Consider the following 17601-nt stretch of genomic DNA (forward strand, 5'->3'; position numbering starts at 1 on the left):
TTTCAGAAATGGCACAGCCAATGGAAACCTTTGATCTGTCCAATTACAGTAGGTCAGGAAATGGAAATAGGCTAATATGTTGAAATGAGCTGCATGATCCAGTGCAGCCATGCCAGTTTTAGCTCACTAAACAAAAGCGGTCAAGCACTGCTGCTAAGGAAAAAAAAGCTCCTCGAGAATCCTTAAAATTCGTTAAAGCCTAGGCACTTTTGTTGAGCGTGAGTGTCAGACTTCTGTATGTTGTTGGGAATCAAGTGGAGGAATTGTCACATCTTCAAAGTGGCCATCATCTCCACTCTCATAGTCACTCATCATTACCTCAGACCCCATTTCACAGCATGCTGACACATCGGAGCACGAAGCCGTGGAAGTGTACACAGACAGGGACATGTTGTCTACAGTGGGTGTTTCGAAGTCTCTATTGTACCCTAAAGTGTAAGGAGCATAAGGTTCTCTATAATTACTGTTGACTCCACTGGTTGTGTTCTGAGGTTCTGACATATCTGCTGGGTAGTGATGGGGAAGGTATTGATTAAGGTTGAACCTCTGTCTGCTTCTTGTAGAAGAACCCAAGCTGCTCACCGCTGGCATGTCTCTGGGTGGCTGTATTGATTCAAACTGGTCACTGTATTCTGGTGGTAATGGTGGGAGCTCATCAGGTGCAGGAAAGTCATCAGGTGGAGGTGGGAAATCGCTTTCTATGTCATAGCCTCCAGGATAGTAATCTGTATCAATGGCATTTGGATCTGTGTAAAGGGGAGCTGGCTCTTCAACCACCTCATAATTCGGGTACTCCTGGATACCTGGCAGTTCAACACTTGGCATCCAATCTGATGTATCCCAGTGATAACCTGCAGTGTGAAGTTTTTTTTTGTTTTTTTTTTTTAAAAAAAAAGCAGTATTAGTATTTTGCCCTCAAAGTATACTTGTACTGGAAAATCAACACACTGTACTGAAGACAACATGACCACTAGTAATAAGGACATAATTTATGTTAATTACTTCTGGAGCAATCTGCTCCTGGTTTCACAAAGACATTTAACACAAAACAACTTCATAGTACGCCATGCATTAGATATTTTATTATTTTGCCCACATTTAGAGTTTTAATATTTTGAACATCTCTCCAAAAGTGGGAGGTGCTGCAGTTCACATATGAGATGTACCGACACACACAATGGTATACAATCATTCTTTTGGTAAAAAAAAAATAAAATAAAATAACCAAAACAGCCTCCCTGAGGAACCTAAATTCCTGCGGAACAACATTTGTTGTGTAGTTACTGATTACACTAATATCAGTAGTCTTTTTTCCTATGAATATATATATTTAGCATATATAAACCTTGTGTTTCCTACTAAGAGTAGTAATCTATGTTTGGTAAAGTATATAGACGGTTTAAAGTAACTTTACCATTCTACTTAAGATTAACATACTGATTCCACTAATTACTGTCCTTCAACCCTATGACTTTTTCATTAATGGAATCCTGCAGCATATAATTATTACACATATATGTAAAACCTTTTCATCTCAATTAGTAAAGACATTTGCATTCAAACATAAAAACAAAATCACAAGATTAAATTTATCATGCATAAATAACAGAACTGCTCCCTATTTGTAAGCTTTTTTTCTGAGTAACTATAAAATGCTCCATTAGAGACTGGAAGCCAAACTAGTATGAACGGTGGAAAAGACCACTCAGTTTAAAGCCTTTTTACTTTTCAGATAGGCACTAAAAAGGAAAAATGTTACAGGATCTAAATAAGATGCAAAGTCTAGCAAATAAATAGTAATTACTGCAAACAAATACACAGCAAACAACTGAAGGTGAGTATTAAAACCAAATATTAACAAAGAGTTAAGTGAATATCAATGAACAACAACATGCAGAAGTCACCTCTTGAATTGCTGAGGTCAGGAACAGCAAAAGACTCTTTAGATGCCAAAGTGAGAAGAAAAAAGGAGAAAACATTTGAATTAGGAATCAAATAGGTGAACTAATGTGAAGGCACACAAATAACAGCTGTACAGCATGTGCTGCTTCTGATGGACATGCTACGCTCCCTTATTTTTCTCTATTATAATATTGGGGAGGGCAAATCTGCCATTAAGGGCCTGTCTACACTGCAAAGACACCTGTGGCTGGCCGGTGACAGATGACTTGGGCTTGAGGGACTCAGACAAAGGGGCTGTTTAATTGATTTACGGTGTTGGTGTTTGGACTCCAGCTGCAGAACTAGCTCTGGAACCCTCCCACACTGCAGGGTCCTAGAACCCAGGCTCCAGCCTGAGCCCAACCTGAGCGCAATTAAACAGCTCCTTAAGCCTGAGCCCCATGAGGCCAAGTCAGCTGGCTCAGGCCAGCTGCAGGTTTATAATTGCAGTATAGACCTACCCTAAGTTATACCTGTGCAACCAATGTAATGGGTTACTGGGGTAACAGAGTGCAAAATTTGCTTCCTGTCCTGTTGAATCTAGAAGGGCTGGAGAGCCTACCTTAGAGAAATGGATTATGAGAACATGGGGAAAGAGAGAATGAATAGAAATTTAGAGACTTCTCAAGATACTGCTGAGCAAAGGCAAAAATCAGTCCTTGCTTAGGCAAAACTCCCATTAAAGTAATTTTTGGGAGTTTTAACTGAATAAGGGTGGCAGGATTTGGCCTGATAATTGCTTCTTTGTTCTGCATGGTTTTATATATAGTTCTTCTTACAAACAGCTCTGGGTTTTCTTTTTAAGCACAAGTCTATCACTAAATGCAGAGAGATGATGTACATTTGCAGGGTATTTGGTGAAGCTTCAGGGTAGTTAAAATATCAACCCAGGTAAAATATTAAATGATTAAAAATAAAAACCTGAGTCTCTGAAGAATTGTTTTAAAGGGTACTAAATGTCTGCATCTCTCCTTGATACTTGGCGAATGTTCAGATCACTTGTAACTCCAAATAAAAATCCCACAAACATCAACTTTTCTCATTTCTAACCATTAGAACCACAGAAAATTGCAGTAACCTAATTTTTTCAAAGGTTTCTTCCCACCCATTCTCACAACCCTGCCCATTTATATGTGGAATACACTGTGATTTTGAAAACCTTTGATCAAGCACTGGAAAAGTATACTAGTGAAATGTTTTCCTGGCACTTGTAATTAGAAGGGGAAGTCTTTGCTTTAATCTACTTGCCCTTCTGTTTATATATTTACTATAAATACTAGACAGTACTCGGTTTTTATAGGGCAATAATTCAAATGGCAGCCACAGCTACAATAAATAATTTTATATTCTAGAGGTGGCTTCACTCTGAGCAAGGGTTTAACTGATAAATCCTTTCTAGGAAAGCGTAATACTTCCTTTCAAATTAAGGAATATGGAATAATCAGAGAGGCAGGAATAAACTTTTTCTCAGTAGCTGATCCCTGGATTCTATTTCAGTCCAATGCCTAAATCAGCCTCTGCAAATCCATGGAGGGGATGGGAAGGAATGGGTTATTTGCATTCCATTGGATCCTCTGGCCTGCTGAAGGCAACAGGTCTGAAATGGGATTCCATGCAGTACATAGGGTATGCACTCCTGCATGGACTTGACTATCTAGTCCCTACCTCGACTATCCAGCTCTCACACCAGAAATACCTTGGTTTTGCATGTAGGGGGACCTCCACAGCCACAAAGCAAGGGCCTGGGATTTGATCCACAGTCAATATTTTGAGCACATCATTTTATAAGGAAAGCAGTCTTTGTGTTACAGATTCTCAATATACCAAAGAGTCTGACAGACTCATTGGCAATGTTTTGTATCTTCTGGAGATTACTGAGCGTAAATAATTACATTATTGAAAGTTGTGTTTGTGTGTGAGGATGAGAATAGCGGCTGTGCACTGGCCCAGATCCAAAGACCACTAATGTCAGTGGTCTGATTCTCACAGACTTCAAAGGGCTTTGAATCAAGCCCATTGTGCCTAAGGCAGGCAAAATGCCAACTGGAATGCACGAGTCCCACCGCTCCCCTTTACTTGGTGCAATGTGTGCCAAATCTCCTCACTGCTGGCCCAGATCTGTTACGTGGTTTTGAAGGACAACTAGCCCATGGCAGCCTTCTCTTCCCACCCTGTCTACATGCTAGAGCCTTACGTAATAAGCCTATAAGGACTAGGATTGTGCCTGACCCGCTGCACAGGTATTTGTGCAGAGGAGGCACCTCCGAAAAACAGGCCAAATTTTGTTAGGTGCCTAAATTTAGGCACTCACATTTGAAAAATTGTAAATACATTTTATATATCTGTACTGAGAATATATACAACACACAGGAAAACAGACGCTACTAAAAATACACACATTTTTTGATCAGTAAACAACATTTTATAATTGCCCATCTACTTTACTACCACATTACTACAAGACAAAAACATGCAATATTCTGCCAAAGCAGTAAATAAAAAAGTGAAAACACATATATACCTTCTTTTTCCACCGAGTCAACAACAGCATTGACAAGGTGTATTACAGTCACTATGGAAGCTTGTAAATGGTATGGAAGGAGCAAATTAAAACAAACCTATAGTTAGTATCAATTTAAACAGCATACATGTATATAAAGACATCACAATAAAAATAAGTTTTCAGTGCTTTACTACCTTAACAAATAACAATGTAATATTAAATTATATATATATAATCTTTAATTTATTCTTCTGTATAAAGGCAATTTGATACCATAGTTAGACCTGAAACCAAATAATTTATGCACAGGGTTCCTTTGGTTAGATAGGAATTTCTGAAATGTTGGGTCACCAAATGACTGTAGCTGTGGTACTTATTCTAGAAAGATTATAAAATGGACTTTTCTAAAGGACACCAATGGGGAGGTTAAGGGTATTGAACTAGGGCTCCCATAATACGTATATATATATATATATATATTCCACTTTAAAACCAAAAATTGTTGGGGAATCTTCCAATGAAATGGGACTGAAATATAAAAGGATATAAAAGAGAATGAACAAGGAAAATACCAAGTATCTATATTTTACCTGAGCAATGTGTTTTTATTGTAGCAAGCTGCACTAGTAAGTTAAGTGGTCTTGTGCATAGCTGAATTTCAAAGGCCTTAGCACTTGCAATGCCAAATCAGTGTCACAATACTATTCTACTTAAAAAAAAGAAAGAAACAAACAAGAATGCAAACAAGAAGCTTACTAGACTGTTTGTGTGTGCGCTCTCTGCCTAGGGAGGGGAAAAGGACCAGGAGAAAAAGGAAGTACTCTTGCAAAGTCAGATTCTACCTCATATACACATTATATATGACTACTGTTCTGGCCAAAACTGTTCTAAACGAAGGTCCAGACTTGCCGTTGCTTCATGTCTAGAACTCCTACTCAAGCCAATGGGAGTTTTGTCTGCCTCAATGGCTTAAAGTGGATTAAAGGTTAGTCTCTCCCCTATAACTACATTTTCACTGCCTTCATTACTCCATGTAAGATATTACTTGACATATGGTACCTTTCACATCTACCTTTAACCATTCACTTTCCCATTAATATGTGATTGAAATTCTGGGCAAAGATATTTGAAAATTATGAGGTGAAGAGTGCTATTAATTCAACAGCAGCTTGCTTTTTAATGAAAACAGAAGTTTAAAAATATAATACCTGCTTACATATGTCTCAGCATTTTGCCAATAGACTGGATATCATTTTACTTTGATGAGCTCTAATATATACCACTGATACACACAACTTCACACTAATAAAAAGACAACATCATTCTACTTTGGTGAGAAGTAGAACTTAGTTTGTTCCTAAGTAATTAAGGAAGCTCAAGTAGATACATAAACAGACATCTTAATTTAATCATTTTGGATTTGTTGACACAGGTAAGGTTACTATCCATTTTGAAAACCGTGTTCAACCATTATCCTTAACCTTGAAACTTTGTAAATAAAAATGATGTGTTCATATAAAAGCAAAAAGTGTCTGTAATTAGAATGAAAATAAAATTGAGTGAAAGCTTCCCAATTAGTAAAAAGCAAAGACTGAAAATTAAGTTCACTGAGTAATTTTTGGTTGCCCAAAGTCACCATCAAAATACCATTTACAATGATTATAGAATAACATTGGCATGTTTTTGATATACGGAGGTTTTCTATATATTCATATCTGGTCACGACAAAAGCCAGATAATTACTACTATACTTCTACAGCAAAATCCCTTTTGCACAACTTCCTTCATTACTAATATAATCAAACTTACAAGCAGTCCCTTAAACTCTGCTCTCACTCAGTATTGATCTGATCCATATGGGAGCTGAGGCCGCAGCAAGAAAAAAAAAAGGAAACAAATGAAACTGTAACACCAAAAAGTTTTACTGAAAGCTGAATGTCAAAGCTAAAACTACACTTGTGCAGAGGCTAATTTTTTATAGAGCAGATATGGATAAACTTGTAACCAATGATTACGTATATCAAGAAACTTTTGTACTTCCTATCCACACCAAACACCTAATTCTGAATTTGTCATTGTTAGTATTTTACAGTGGAATAAATATTTTGTCAGGATACAATACTTAACATGAAATGTAATACAGCTGAAACACTTATTTAATTTTACAGGTTTAAGTAGCCTTCAGGAACTAACCAATAAAGTAAAGTATGTATTATATAAAATCTATCTATCTATGGATATAGATAACGATATACATCTATATGTGGTGACAGGCAGGGAGGGAACAAATGAGTGTGAGCAATAGAAAAGAATGATTAGGCATTACATACCATTGTCATCACATGACTCTGACTGGAAGGAGCTAAGGGACTGGACCTCAGACATACTTTCTCTAGTGCTGTAAGGATGAGAGGCCTTTTCCTCCAGAGGCTTCTTTGAAAGGCAAGGATCAAGATCTACTACTTTAGCTGAAAGCAAAAAGAAATGTAACGTCACAAAATTAATATACTCTGGATTGAACATCTTCATAAAAATTAATGCCCCTCAGCAGTCTGGAAGTATTTGTGACAAAACCTCAGAGCAAAAGGCAACTCCCATAACCAGTAAAATATATCCGTGTAAACTGTTCCTCATACGTGATGCATCTTGTGTCCTGCTGTTTACAATAAAATCTAATGGACTCAATATTTTATCTTTGTGTAAAACACATTCATAAACTCATAGCCCTATATCAGTACTACAGACTCAAACTCTGAATTCTAAATATAGTTGTACCACAAATATATTTTAACAAAAGAAGATTGCTTACTGTCATAATCAAAATCCCAGCTAGGTTTCTGAATTGAGTCACTGTCTGAAGGAGAGTTAGACGGAGGTGGGGGAGGCAAGTTAGGTGCCACACTGCAGACAGCTACTGCCTTTCGGTGGCCATGTACAGAATCTGGGTTAAAGGTACTAAACTCCGGATGCTCTGGGATGGTCGATCCCTCAAAAGAATTCCTATCAAGATTGTTCCTGGAGTCACTTGGAATGCTTGGAGTATAAGAAATGGGACGAACAGGCACCTGGGGTGGGATGTCTGAGTAAATGTTCTTATTCAGTTTTGAATCAAAATATGGTCTTTGCAAGAAAGCTGTTGTTGTTCCCAGGTGTTTATCTTCAGACTCTGGCTGGCGTTTCTTCTTTCTACTGATCAGTTTGCGGCAGAAAACAAAAATCCCAACTAATAATAAGATTCCCGCTATGAAAACAATAATTCCGATTACTTCTGCTAAGCTAATGTTCCAAGACGTTGAAACATATTTATTGAGAACAATCTCTGCACAATATTTTCCTCCAAATCCATGGCTACAATTGCAATGATATGAGCCATGTGTGTTTTCACAAAGGGCACCATTGAGACATGGGTTTTCTGCGCATTCATCAACATCAGTCAGGCACCTGCCAGAGTAGAGAAATAATAGTGAACATTGATGCTACTTAACTAATACTACATGAAACTCCTAGTACTCAGCAGTTGTAGGTTTGTTTTCTTTTTTAATATACGGAATTTACATTTTACTGAACAATTTCTATTATATTGTTTTCTTATGTGAGTCTTTATTTTGCAGAGTACAGATACCACTTTTATCTGAATTTTTTCACTGCTGTTTCCCTCCAAAATAATAAAAGGGGGAATCCATTTTATACTTTCCTAAAATATAAGCATTTCAAAGATGACAAGGCTGAGACACCAAATTTTCTTCACTATTTCTACCTTGTACCATCAACATATTATCTGAACTGCTTTGTCTATTTCCAAAGTAGATTCCAAGTCCCTAAACCCTTATCCCATAATGGGATCTACTGATGTGACATTCCACATAGGTATAGGTTTCTGAATAAGTGAATCCCACTGGAGGAGCTGGATCTTCAACTGTCAGCTTCATGCCTCCTTATATGTGTTGGGCATGTCACTTTGATTGTGTCAAGATGAAAAACTATTTTATTTGGGCAAGATTTGGCCATCCTTATTTATGCTGAGCAGCACCTTATGTTGCAAATAGCAGGAGAACCCATGCTTGAGGTGGGATAGGGAAGTTCTAATGCTTTTTGCTGCCAAGCTGCTGCAAAATTATGTTTCTGAGCAATTTGCTCGGAAACAACTGAAATATAGTGTGAATAAGGAAAAAACATTGCCGGAGTTTACAGAATGAACTGCAAATGACATTTTCAATTTTCCATGAAGGCATAAGTTGATTAAAAACAGATTAGGATGAAACTGCCTCTTTTGATCCTGATACAAAAATGTTAGTGCTTCCTTATTTACAAATGTACAAACTGAAAATATTAACATACTGATGAGTCTTTCCTCCTCCCAAGAGGAAGGGAAATTAGGTCTATAAATTCAACACTAGGCTGATATGGAAAAGACAGTCCTAAAAGAAATTCTCTTCTCTTAAGACAGTGCGGTTACAATGATCAAATGTGCAAAGAATACAGCTTCCAAATTTATGTTGTTTGCATTGTGATGTACTACTATGAGAGCTTTGAAGTTTTAATATTTTGGACAGTATTTGTCATGAAGGAATCCAGATATATCTCTAATGTGTATTTGAGTAAGATATAAACATTGTGCATACAAGGTAATCACCTATTTTAGAACTATTAAGGGTGAGAAATACTGAGCATAATTAAATCTGAGTGACAGAATCCTCCTGCAATTTTTTTTTTCATAGTTACGAAATTCTAAGGGTTCTGGCCCAGGCTAAATGTTCTTATGTTTGTACGAATCAGCTATGTGCTAATAAAAGTAATGTTGCTAAAACTGTAAATATAACCAGATGTACAAAGCTACTAACCTTTCTCCACGAAAACCAGCCTCACACTCACAAACGGGCCCATCCAAACTATCAATACACTTGCCACTGTTTTTGCAAGGGTTATCTTTGCAATATGGACCCAACTGACACCTGGAAAGGGAAAAAATGTATAAATTACTACTTCCCATAAGTGGTACAAACTACAGGCCTGATCCTGTAAGGTGTTGGGTGCCATCAACTTCATCTGACTTCAGTGGACACAAGGGTGTCCTCACAGGGTCAGGCCCTAAATAAGTAAATGGGAGAGGATATACAGACTCTTATTTATATTGTAGGACCCCAGAGGCATTCTTGTTACAGTACCACATTATACATTTATATGAAGAGTATAGTTATTGAATGTAATGACTGCATTTTTATAACAATGAAGACGTACCTCTGACCACTGTACTGTCCTCTGCACTGGCAGACAAAATCATCACTGACCGAAATACAAGTGCCACCATAAAGGCAAGGATTGGAGGCACATGGATTGACACTCACTTCACAATGGGTTCCCATAAACAAAGCAGCACACTTGCAATAATAACCTAAAATCAAGCAAACACTGTATGAAAGGTATGCCTTTAGTGCATTCAAAGAATCTACCATTTCAAACTTACCGGGGGGGGGGGGGGGGGAGGGGAGAAGGGGGAGAGGGAGGGAGAAGGAGCAGGGTTTGCAGTCAGTATCTCCTTTGAAGGGAAAGGAAGTCTAACTTCTCAAGTTTTTTAATCAGACAAATAGAAAAAACAACATGAAATGGCATTTGGATAGAGACAATATTTGTTAATAGCAATATAAACAATTCCAGAACCCACAACCACTCAACAACCCTCTTAGAAAAAACTTTAAAATTCCTCCGGGGGCATCTCCAGCTGGCCCAGGATCAGAGGATTGGAAAAGTGACTTAAAACAACCAGCAAAAGAATAAATAAAGCCTACCTCCATTGGGCAGTGGATTACATGCGCCTCCATTCTGGCAAGGACTGCCTGAACAGCCTTCAGTAGCAATCAGTAAACATCCAGGAGATACATCTACAGATTCTTCCATATGTGCATAATTCCGCGGTTTGCTGTTTAGTGGTAGCTCTTGCCCATTAAGTACAATGGAATCCATACATCCTCTGAAACCATTGCTGACCTGTGGACTCCTCCCATGCCTTGTACCTTGTTGCCGAACATGTCCACCAAAAAACACATGGTTATCTAGGTTTAGTGTTCTAAGCGTGCCAGGAGCAGTACCAGATGCAGTGTGCACCCTGTCTAGAACCAGCCGGGCATAGTTTCCATCCACTTCAAGAGACACTGAATGCCAATGACCATCATTAATCTGAATACTCTGAACTGAGACAATGCCAGGACCACTGCCGCAGTCAAATTTATATTGTAGCCTCCCATGGTGAATCTATATAGGGGAAAAACAAAAACAGAATAAACACCAACATATCATTAGCTTTTCTGTTACTCTTGACAATCAACCAACACTGTCACCTTAAGCAAATATGCTAAATATTTATGCCAGTAGAGGTTTCCAATTATGTTAAAGAAATGACAAAGCATTATTAGATGTTCATACGGCAGGTTTATTGATGTTATATTTCAAACACATTCATGATGATGATGATGAATCATTGCGCATATGGCTCTTTGTCTGGCTTAATTAAAATGTGTGTGCTTTACTTTGTCTTTATTTTTTCCTGTGGTAAAGGACATGACAGATTGTTTGAAGAACCAGGGTCTCCCTCTTCAATGTTCCCACTTGGGAGCTGTTTCAAGAATATATCTTAAATATCGTTTCTGTATGATATATCAGTATATTTAAAAAAGAGACTGATCCTTATTTTAAAGTTGATAGTTTTAGACAAATACCATCAGCTGCAACAAGAGCGAAGGATCAGTTTTATTAAAGAAAAGGAATTATTACACATTAAAAAATCTTTTGATAAATGTTTGCTGTCATCTGGATAAATAACAAATTTTTTTACTTTGAAGGCAATAGTCATTATGAGAATTCTGCAATGGTGGAATTATTAAATCTTTAAACTCTGGTAATAAAAATATCTTTTAATTCGGCTGATGTAAAAGCAAACTATGAGGTAGAGATCTATGCAATGGTAGATTATAATATACCTCTAAGATACTATAGTCTGTTCCTCGGGCATACATGACAACTGCATGGGTTGAATATGTTCTAAGCCTCATTGTGAGCTTCATTTCCTCTTTGTTTTCATTTTCCAAGAGACGATATTTTACATAGCTGCTCCCAGTAAATGTCACCGATGAACCAACTGATGCTTAAAAAAGATAGACAAGCATGAAACGATTTAAACACAAGATTAAAGCCAAAGTTCCCTTTCAAAGTACCGCAGACTTATCCAAAGACTTATCAGAATTAAAATCTCACCATGACACTGGCCAGGTTTGTCACTATGGCAAACACAGGTGTACTTTCCTTCCTTAAGATCTGCTATACATTCAGTACCTTCGGGGCATGAGTTTCCTTCACACACATTATTCACAAGGGGGCACTTCCCTTCTGTAAAACAGAACAAGTGGTTTATTTTTCGGGCAAAACCACCTTGAACTTAAAATACAAAACAAAATTCTTAACTTTAGACAATGGGAGAGTAAAGTGGTAGTTACGTTGGGTAATTGATAAGAAAAATAGACTAGGCAGCAAGTACATTCGGTAGCTATGGAATTCCTGAACAGTCATGATTTCAACTCCTGCCGGCAGAAACTCTGAAACAAAAATGTGCCTGTTTACTGAAGTAAATCCAGATAGATATTATTTTAGTGTGGTTTTTTTTTAATCCCCCAAACTGTGGAGGTTTTGTTTTTTTGTTTTTTTAAAAAGGCCATCAAAAGATGTGATCCCTCACCTACTATAAAACCTTAGTTATTTTAGAAAATAATACTGTACCTATTTTTTTTTTTTAAGATTCATAGGCCAGATCTGCACCTGCTGTAAATCAGCATAGCTTCATTTACTTCCAGGAAAGGTCCGGCCTGATATCTCTTGTTCTGCAGCCATGTTTTACTATCCCAGTTGAAGGTAAGGCTCCTGGCACTGTCCAGATGTTGTGTGGAGCAACATTCTAAGCAGCACCCGGGAGATAGACAGGTGCTTTGTGGGGACTTGCATGTCAAAAGACAGGCAACTATCCTAGCCTTCAATCATGAAGCAAGGTAGGGCTGCAAAATGGGATGTTCACTTTTATAAAACAAATAAGTAGAATGCTTGAGAAACAAAAAACCCTCTTATGGGTTTACACTGGATAAGCTATCAAAATGTGGACAGCTGTATGTGGGGCAAGAACTACCCTGAAATCATTTCCTTATTCTTCTCTTATTTAGCATGAAATGGCGCAATCGTGTCAATGGTGGCTATAGCATATTTTTAGTGTTTGGACTATTAAATGAACGTATCATTAATGTCTCTGTTTTTTTGAAATGATACCATTTATTTTCAGGGTACATTTTTTCCTTACCTTTGCAAAGACAAACTGCTGTTCTGTGATGACGTGGAGTGACAAAACTCAGCCTGGCTGTGCTGTGGGTTGACATGGAATTCTTGTCTACTGTCACTTTTTCTTCACAAAATTTCCAAGGACAATCCAGGCCTGCACAAAGCTTGTGGAAAATGTCAAGTATCCGGACACCTAAGATCTCTTCAAGGTCAGCTACAGAGGAGTTTATCTTCTGGAGCAGAATTCTGGTTGGATGTTGAGAACTAATAGATTTCTCAACAAGCAGTAGTACATCGAGGTTTGAAGGAGGATCAGAGGGTTGCAAACTAACAATCTGTATGTCACTTCTTCTCACACCCAAAATATTTCTTAAAGCTCTCTGGAAATTGCGCCAGTAGTCACCAATGAATTCTTCAGGAGCGAGGTTTGCAAAGCGTATAGCAATGCTGTGGTTTAGCAAGTCTTCTGTGATTTGTCTGATGTGCACTGTAATGTCAGCTGCAGTAGTAAATCTTCCATCTGTAACAGTGACATTCAGGAGGTACTGTCCTATGTCTAGCCTTTTGTGTGCTATCAGTTTACCACCTGTGCTAGAGACAGAGAATAAGGATTCCATCTTGGGATCCAAACTGTATGTTAAAGTATCATAAACATCTTGATCTGTTGCATGGATTTTCCCAATGACACCACCTGAATATTCGTCTCCAAAGGCTGTAATAAAGATTTCTAGTGGCAGAATTGCTGGAGGATAGATGCTCTCCTCAATAATTCTAATGTCAATGTAAGTCAAAGATGACAACTGTGGTTTTCCATTATCTGCCACCTATTAGAAAATAGAGAGATAAAGAATGGATTTTTGCTTTGTTTCATCAGCTTTTAACAGAAACATTTACTATACTGTAGAGACTAAAACACCCTTGCAACATACTGATTCAGGAACATATATTGTTTTTCTTATAAGAAGATGCCTTATTAAAGTTTCATACATAACACAGTGCTTGAGAGAAAACCTAGTAGCAACAACGTAAATAATTCATAATCAAAATTATAGATTATGTATATAATTATGAAATTATTTATGTATTTCTATTATCTGTGCAATAAAATTTAAACTGATAAAGCAGCAAGGACACTGTTTAATACCGTCACTGCTATTTATTAAAATAGGGGGAAAAGTTGTCAATGTGAAGCTCCAAACACACTATTACACAATACTAGCCACTGATTCATAGTTTTCAGGCAATAATATCACAGCAACTATGAAAAGCTAAAGATCTGAAATAAAGTTTCAAGTCCTAGTGATTCACTAAGTATCTAAAAAAAATTCAGATAATCAAAGATTAAACAGATACACTGTTTATAAGAGTAGATTTCTTTGCATTTCCAGGTATGTGTTAACAAATAAGAAATGCACAGTAGCTGGTTTCAGACAGCAGATGGCGCTTGAAGTATTCTTGTATTTCAAACATGGAAATATCCTACAAAGCCACAATGATTCATGCAACAAACATCCAAACACATTTCTCCATACAGTCATTGGGAGAACCTCAGTTAAAACAAATCCAAATTGTGAAATGCCAAACATTACATTAAATTGAAAAGGCAGAAAGTTATGTTTAATTATATTGTGTTTCATGATTTGTCATTGTGATGAAGAAAAACATCCTGTGATGATATTTGCTTCAAATAACTATAATAATTATCTTCAACAGTATCAGACTGTGTAGCTGCAACAAAATCCAAAGATTTTTTTAAACATGATGCCGGCAAACCTACAACCCATTCTAGCACAAGGACACATATTGTGATACAAAGAGAGGAAAAATAGAGTGAGATAATCTCCTCCCCTCCTTTCCCTTCCATTTTTCTCTTCCTTCCCTTCTCAGTTCTTCTCTTTGTATTACCTCTCTGGAGCAGAGTTCTGTCACAGACAGCAAATGTGAGCATTGTAACTCTAATAGCACACACAATACAGAGTGGCACAGGAAAATCCTATGTTGTAGTAAAAAGCATCCCTACAGTTATTGTATTACTGCTAGAGAGGGTTAGTGCTCTTGGAGACAGGCACAGGAAAATAGTTTTATATTTTCATACAGAAACAGAAACCCAAACTTATGAAAATCTGAACATAAGATTATAAAAAGGTTTTACACGTATGCAATAATTTACCATTTTAATATAGTATAATTATTTTAGAAAGATGGGCTTATGTCTGGAAAGCTGACTTTTAGTAACCCATATGTTTACAGAAGGAGACAGGACTCAAGCACATGTTATGTTTGGTTTTGCCTAGATTTCTGACTGGTTGTTCTAAAACAAAGGGCAGAATTCAGATCTGGGGGACAGGTAAAAATGGAGAAAAGAGAGAGAATAAAAAAGAACAAAGGGGCATGTAGAAAAAAAGTAGTAAGAAGAATTAACTAATGTGGCTATATTTAAAATAAATATATTGATAGTATTTTAAATGGAACTGGTTAGGAATTTTGTGCCACAACCTTTTTGCCAGAAACTTCTTGTGGAAACGTATCAGTTCAGACAGTGCTTTAATCAGGAAGGTTTCTCAGGTCCAGGATGGAAATTTTTGTGCAAACCAGAGATACCCACCTCAAAAAAGCCTACCTCAAAACCTGCTCTGCCTGGTGCCCTAGCCACGAGGCTATAGGATAGTCTTTCCCTCGCTAAGTTAGAGTACGCACTTGGGATGTGGGAGATTCAGGATGAAGTCCTTGGTCTGACTCAAGACTCAGGTACAGCAGGTCCCCGGTATACATTGGGGTTGTGTTCTTGAAAAGGGCAACAGATACCAAAACGACGTATACTGGGGACCCGCTGTTACAGCAGTGGAGTAGGCAGGAGGGGACATTTGGGTGGGCGGGCAATGATGGGGTGGGGTGCGGAGGGGTAGGAGTGAGCTGGCCGCCTCTCCACCTGGTCTTGCGGGGGAGGAGGCATGGATAGTTGCTCGGCCCAGAGGCTCCTAGAAAATTGGGGGCCCCCAGAAAAACGTCAATTGTCAGAGGCTGTTGGGGGACAGACTGACACAGAGAATAGCTCTACAGAGGCATCTGAAGGAGCTCTATCTTTCTCTCGATCCAGGGAATCTGTAAGCCTTAGGTAATGCAGGAATGTATAGAGACTGTTTTTAAGATCTGTGTTCCTCAAATGCTTTTCTTACACCGACCACCTCCTCCCTACATCCCAAGTCTTGGGCTGCATTCAAATGAAGATTCTGTCTATACTGGTTCTTATACTGGTGCCCATTACCATAGCATCTGTGTATGACACTCAAAAGTAAACCACAGCTCTCTCTTTTCTCTTCCTGCTTAGGGTAAGTATGGTATGGTATGGTTGTTATCTCAATATGAACTGAACCAGCATACACAGAAGAGTGGACAGGACTTCTCCAGGCCCCTGCATTAAGAAGTAGGAGGTACAGCTTATCTGAATTTTTTGATGAAGCATTATTTTGTCTGAAAATGCCAATTCGTCAGACAAACTTTCTGTGGGAAAAGGCTACTTTCAACAGGGTTTCTGAGGATGGAATTCCTGTTCAAAACCAGAGAGAAAGACACTCACCCCAGAGTAGCCTGGCAGTTAGCCGAGCGGTTAGGGAAGTGGGAGACCCTGGTACAAGTCCCTACTCTGACTGGTTCAGAGGTCTCCCACATCCCAGGAGACTTCCCTAACCACTTGGCCTAATACCTATTCTTGGGTGCCTCTCTGTTCATGGAAAAAATGGGAAAGGTTGCAGTTTCATCCCATTGTGGAAAAGGAAAATGTTGGAAATCTCAATTTATTTTTGCAGAATGGGAAAACAGTTTCCACATCCAGCTTTAGTGGAAAGCAAAGCTCTGTTTTCTCATGCATGTTAAATATTAGTTACGGGAATAATCTGGAGCTTTGGGGAGAGAAATTGTTATTGGCTTTTAAAGAATGTGTAGGAACAGAGCAGAAGATTTCTCCCAAAACAAGAAGTCTAGAAATGTCTGAGTCAAATGAAGTAAGTCCTGAAAACTTGTAAAATTTTGGGAAAACTTTTTTAGCCCTAGGATCTTGATTCCTCCGTTCATAGTTATCTTATTTATCAGATTATAGCTGAATTAAATAACATCTGATAAGACAATGAAGAGTCGTCTGATCTTTTCTTATGGCACAGTCATCTAATAGATATAAAAACGTATCTGGGAAAACTAAGCTATCAAAGAAAGTGAGATTTATTGAGTTAGATCATCTTCCCTTTATTGTAGATTGCTTTGATAGCAGCCTGTTGGGTTAGAGATTAAGCCAAAGTATAAAAAACATCTGGCACTTGAAAAAGTTACAATATCAGAGCCAGATCTTCAGCTGTTGTAAAATCTGTGCAGTTCCATTGATTTAAAGAGAATCAATGAAATATGCTGATTTACATCAGATGAGAATCTAATCCATTGTGTGGAAACACTGTTACAATACAACATGTAAATTAGTATCTGATGTGTATCATAAGAACCAAAACTGTATTGCTATTGTACTTATATAGAGCCATGTGAAAAGAAGATTGTGCTAAATAAAAGTGTTTTTTAAATCATTACGTAATATTTCAGCGCTGCAATGCTGTGAAGCCTTTATTAACCCCTGTTATGAGCATGTGAGCATTCTCTAGCTTATTCCTCCAGGTTTCAGCTGGAAGCCACAATAGGAAGAAGGATGCAACAAGACAATGCCCTCTATTACCACCAGTAGATGGTCTCAGGAACAGCACTACAGATCTAAGGCAGGGGTTCTCTACCTTTTTCTTTCTGAGGCCCCCCAACATGCTATAAAAACTCAACAAACCACCTGTGCCACAACAACTGATGTTCTG

General features: G+C 37.9%; 1 protein-coding gene across 2 annotated transcripts in view; it reads right to left on the minus strand.

The window, feature by feature from the left end:
- Positions 1-225: 225 nt before the first annotated feature.
- FAT1 (FAT atypical cadherin 1) overlaps positions 226-17601 on the minus strand; it is a 133688-nt gene continuing 116312 nt past the window's right edge. The window contains exons 18-27 of one of the 2 annotated variants that reach the window (XM_077814556.1): positions 12780-13581; positions 11693-11824; positions 11419-11576; positions 10231-10693; positions 9683-9836; positions 9286-9396; positions 7254-7885; positions 6775-6912; positions 1905-1940; positions 226-851 (exon numbers count right to left, since the gene is read on the minus strand). In XM_077814556.1, coding sequence (XP_077670682.1) covers positions 226-851; positions 1905-1940; positions 6775-6912; positions 7254-7885; positions 9286-9396; positions 9683-9836; positions 10231-10693; positions 11419-11576; positions 11693-11824; positions 12780-13581 — 3252 coding nt within the window. The remainder of the gene's footprint in view (positions 852-1904; positions 1941-6774; positions 6913-7253; positions 7886-9285; positions 9397-9682; positions 9837-10230; positions 10694-11418; positions 11577-11692; positions 11825-12779; positions 13582-17601) is intronic. The other variant, XM_077814557.1, reaches the window with a different exon arrangement.

Source organism: Eretmochelys imbricata, chromosome 4 (genome assembly GCF_965152235.1).
Source record: "Eretmochelys imbricata isolate rEreImb1 chromosome 4, rEreImb1.hap1, whole genome shotgun sequence".
Lineage (NCBI taxonomy): Eukaryota > Metazoa > Chordata > Testudines > Cheloniidae > Eretmochelys > Eretmochelys imbricata.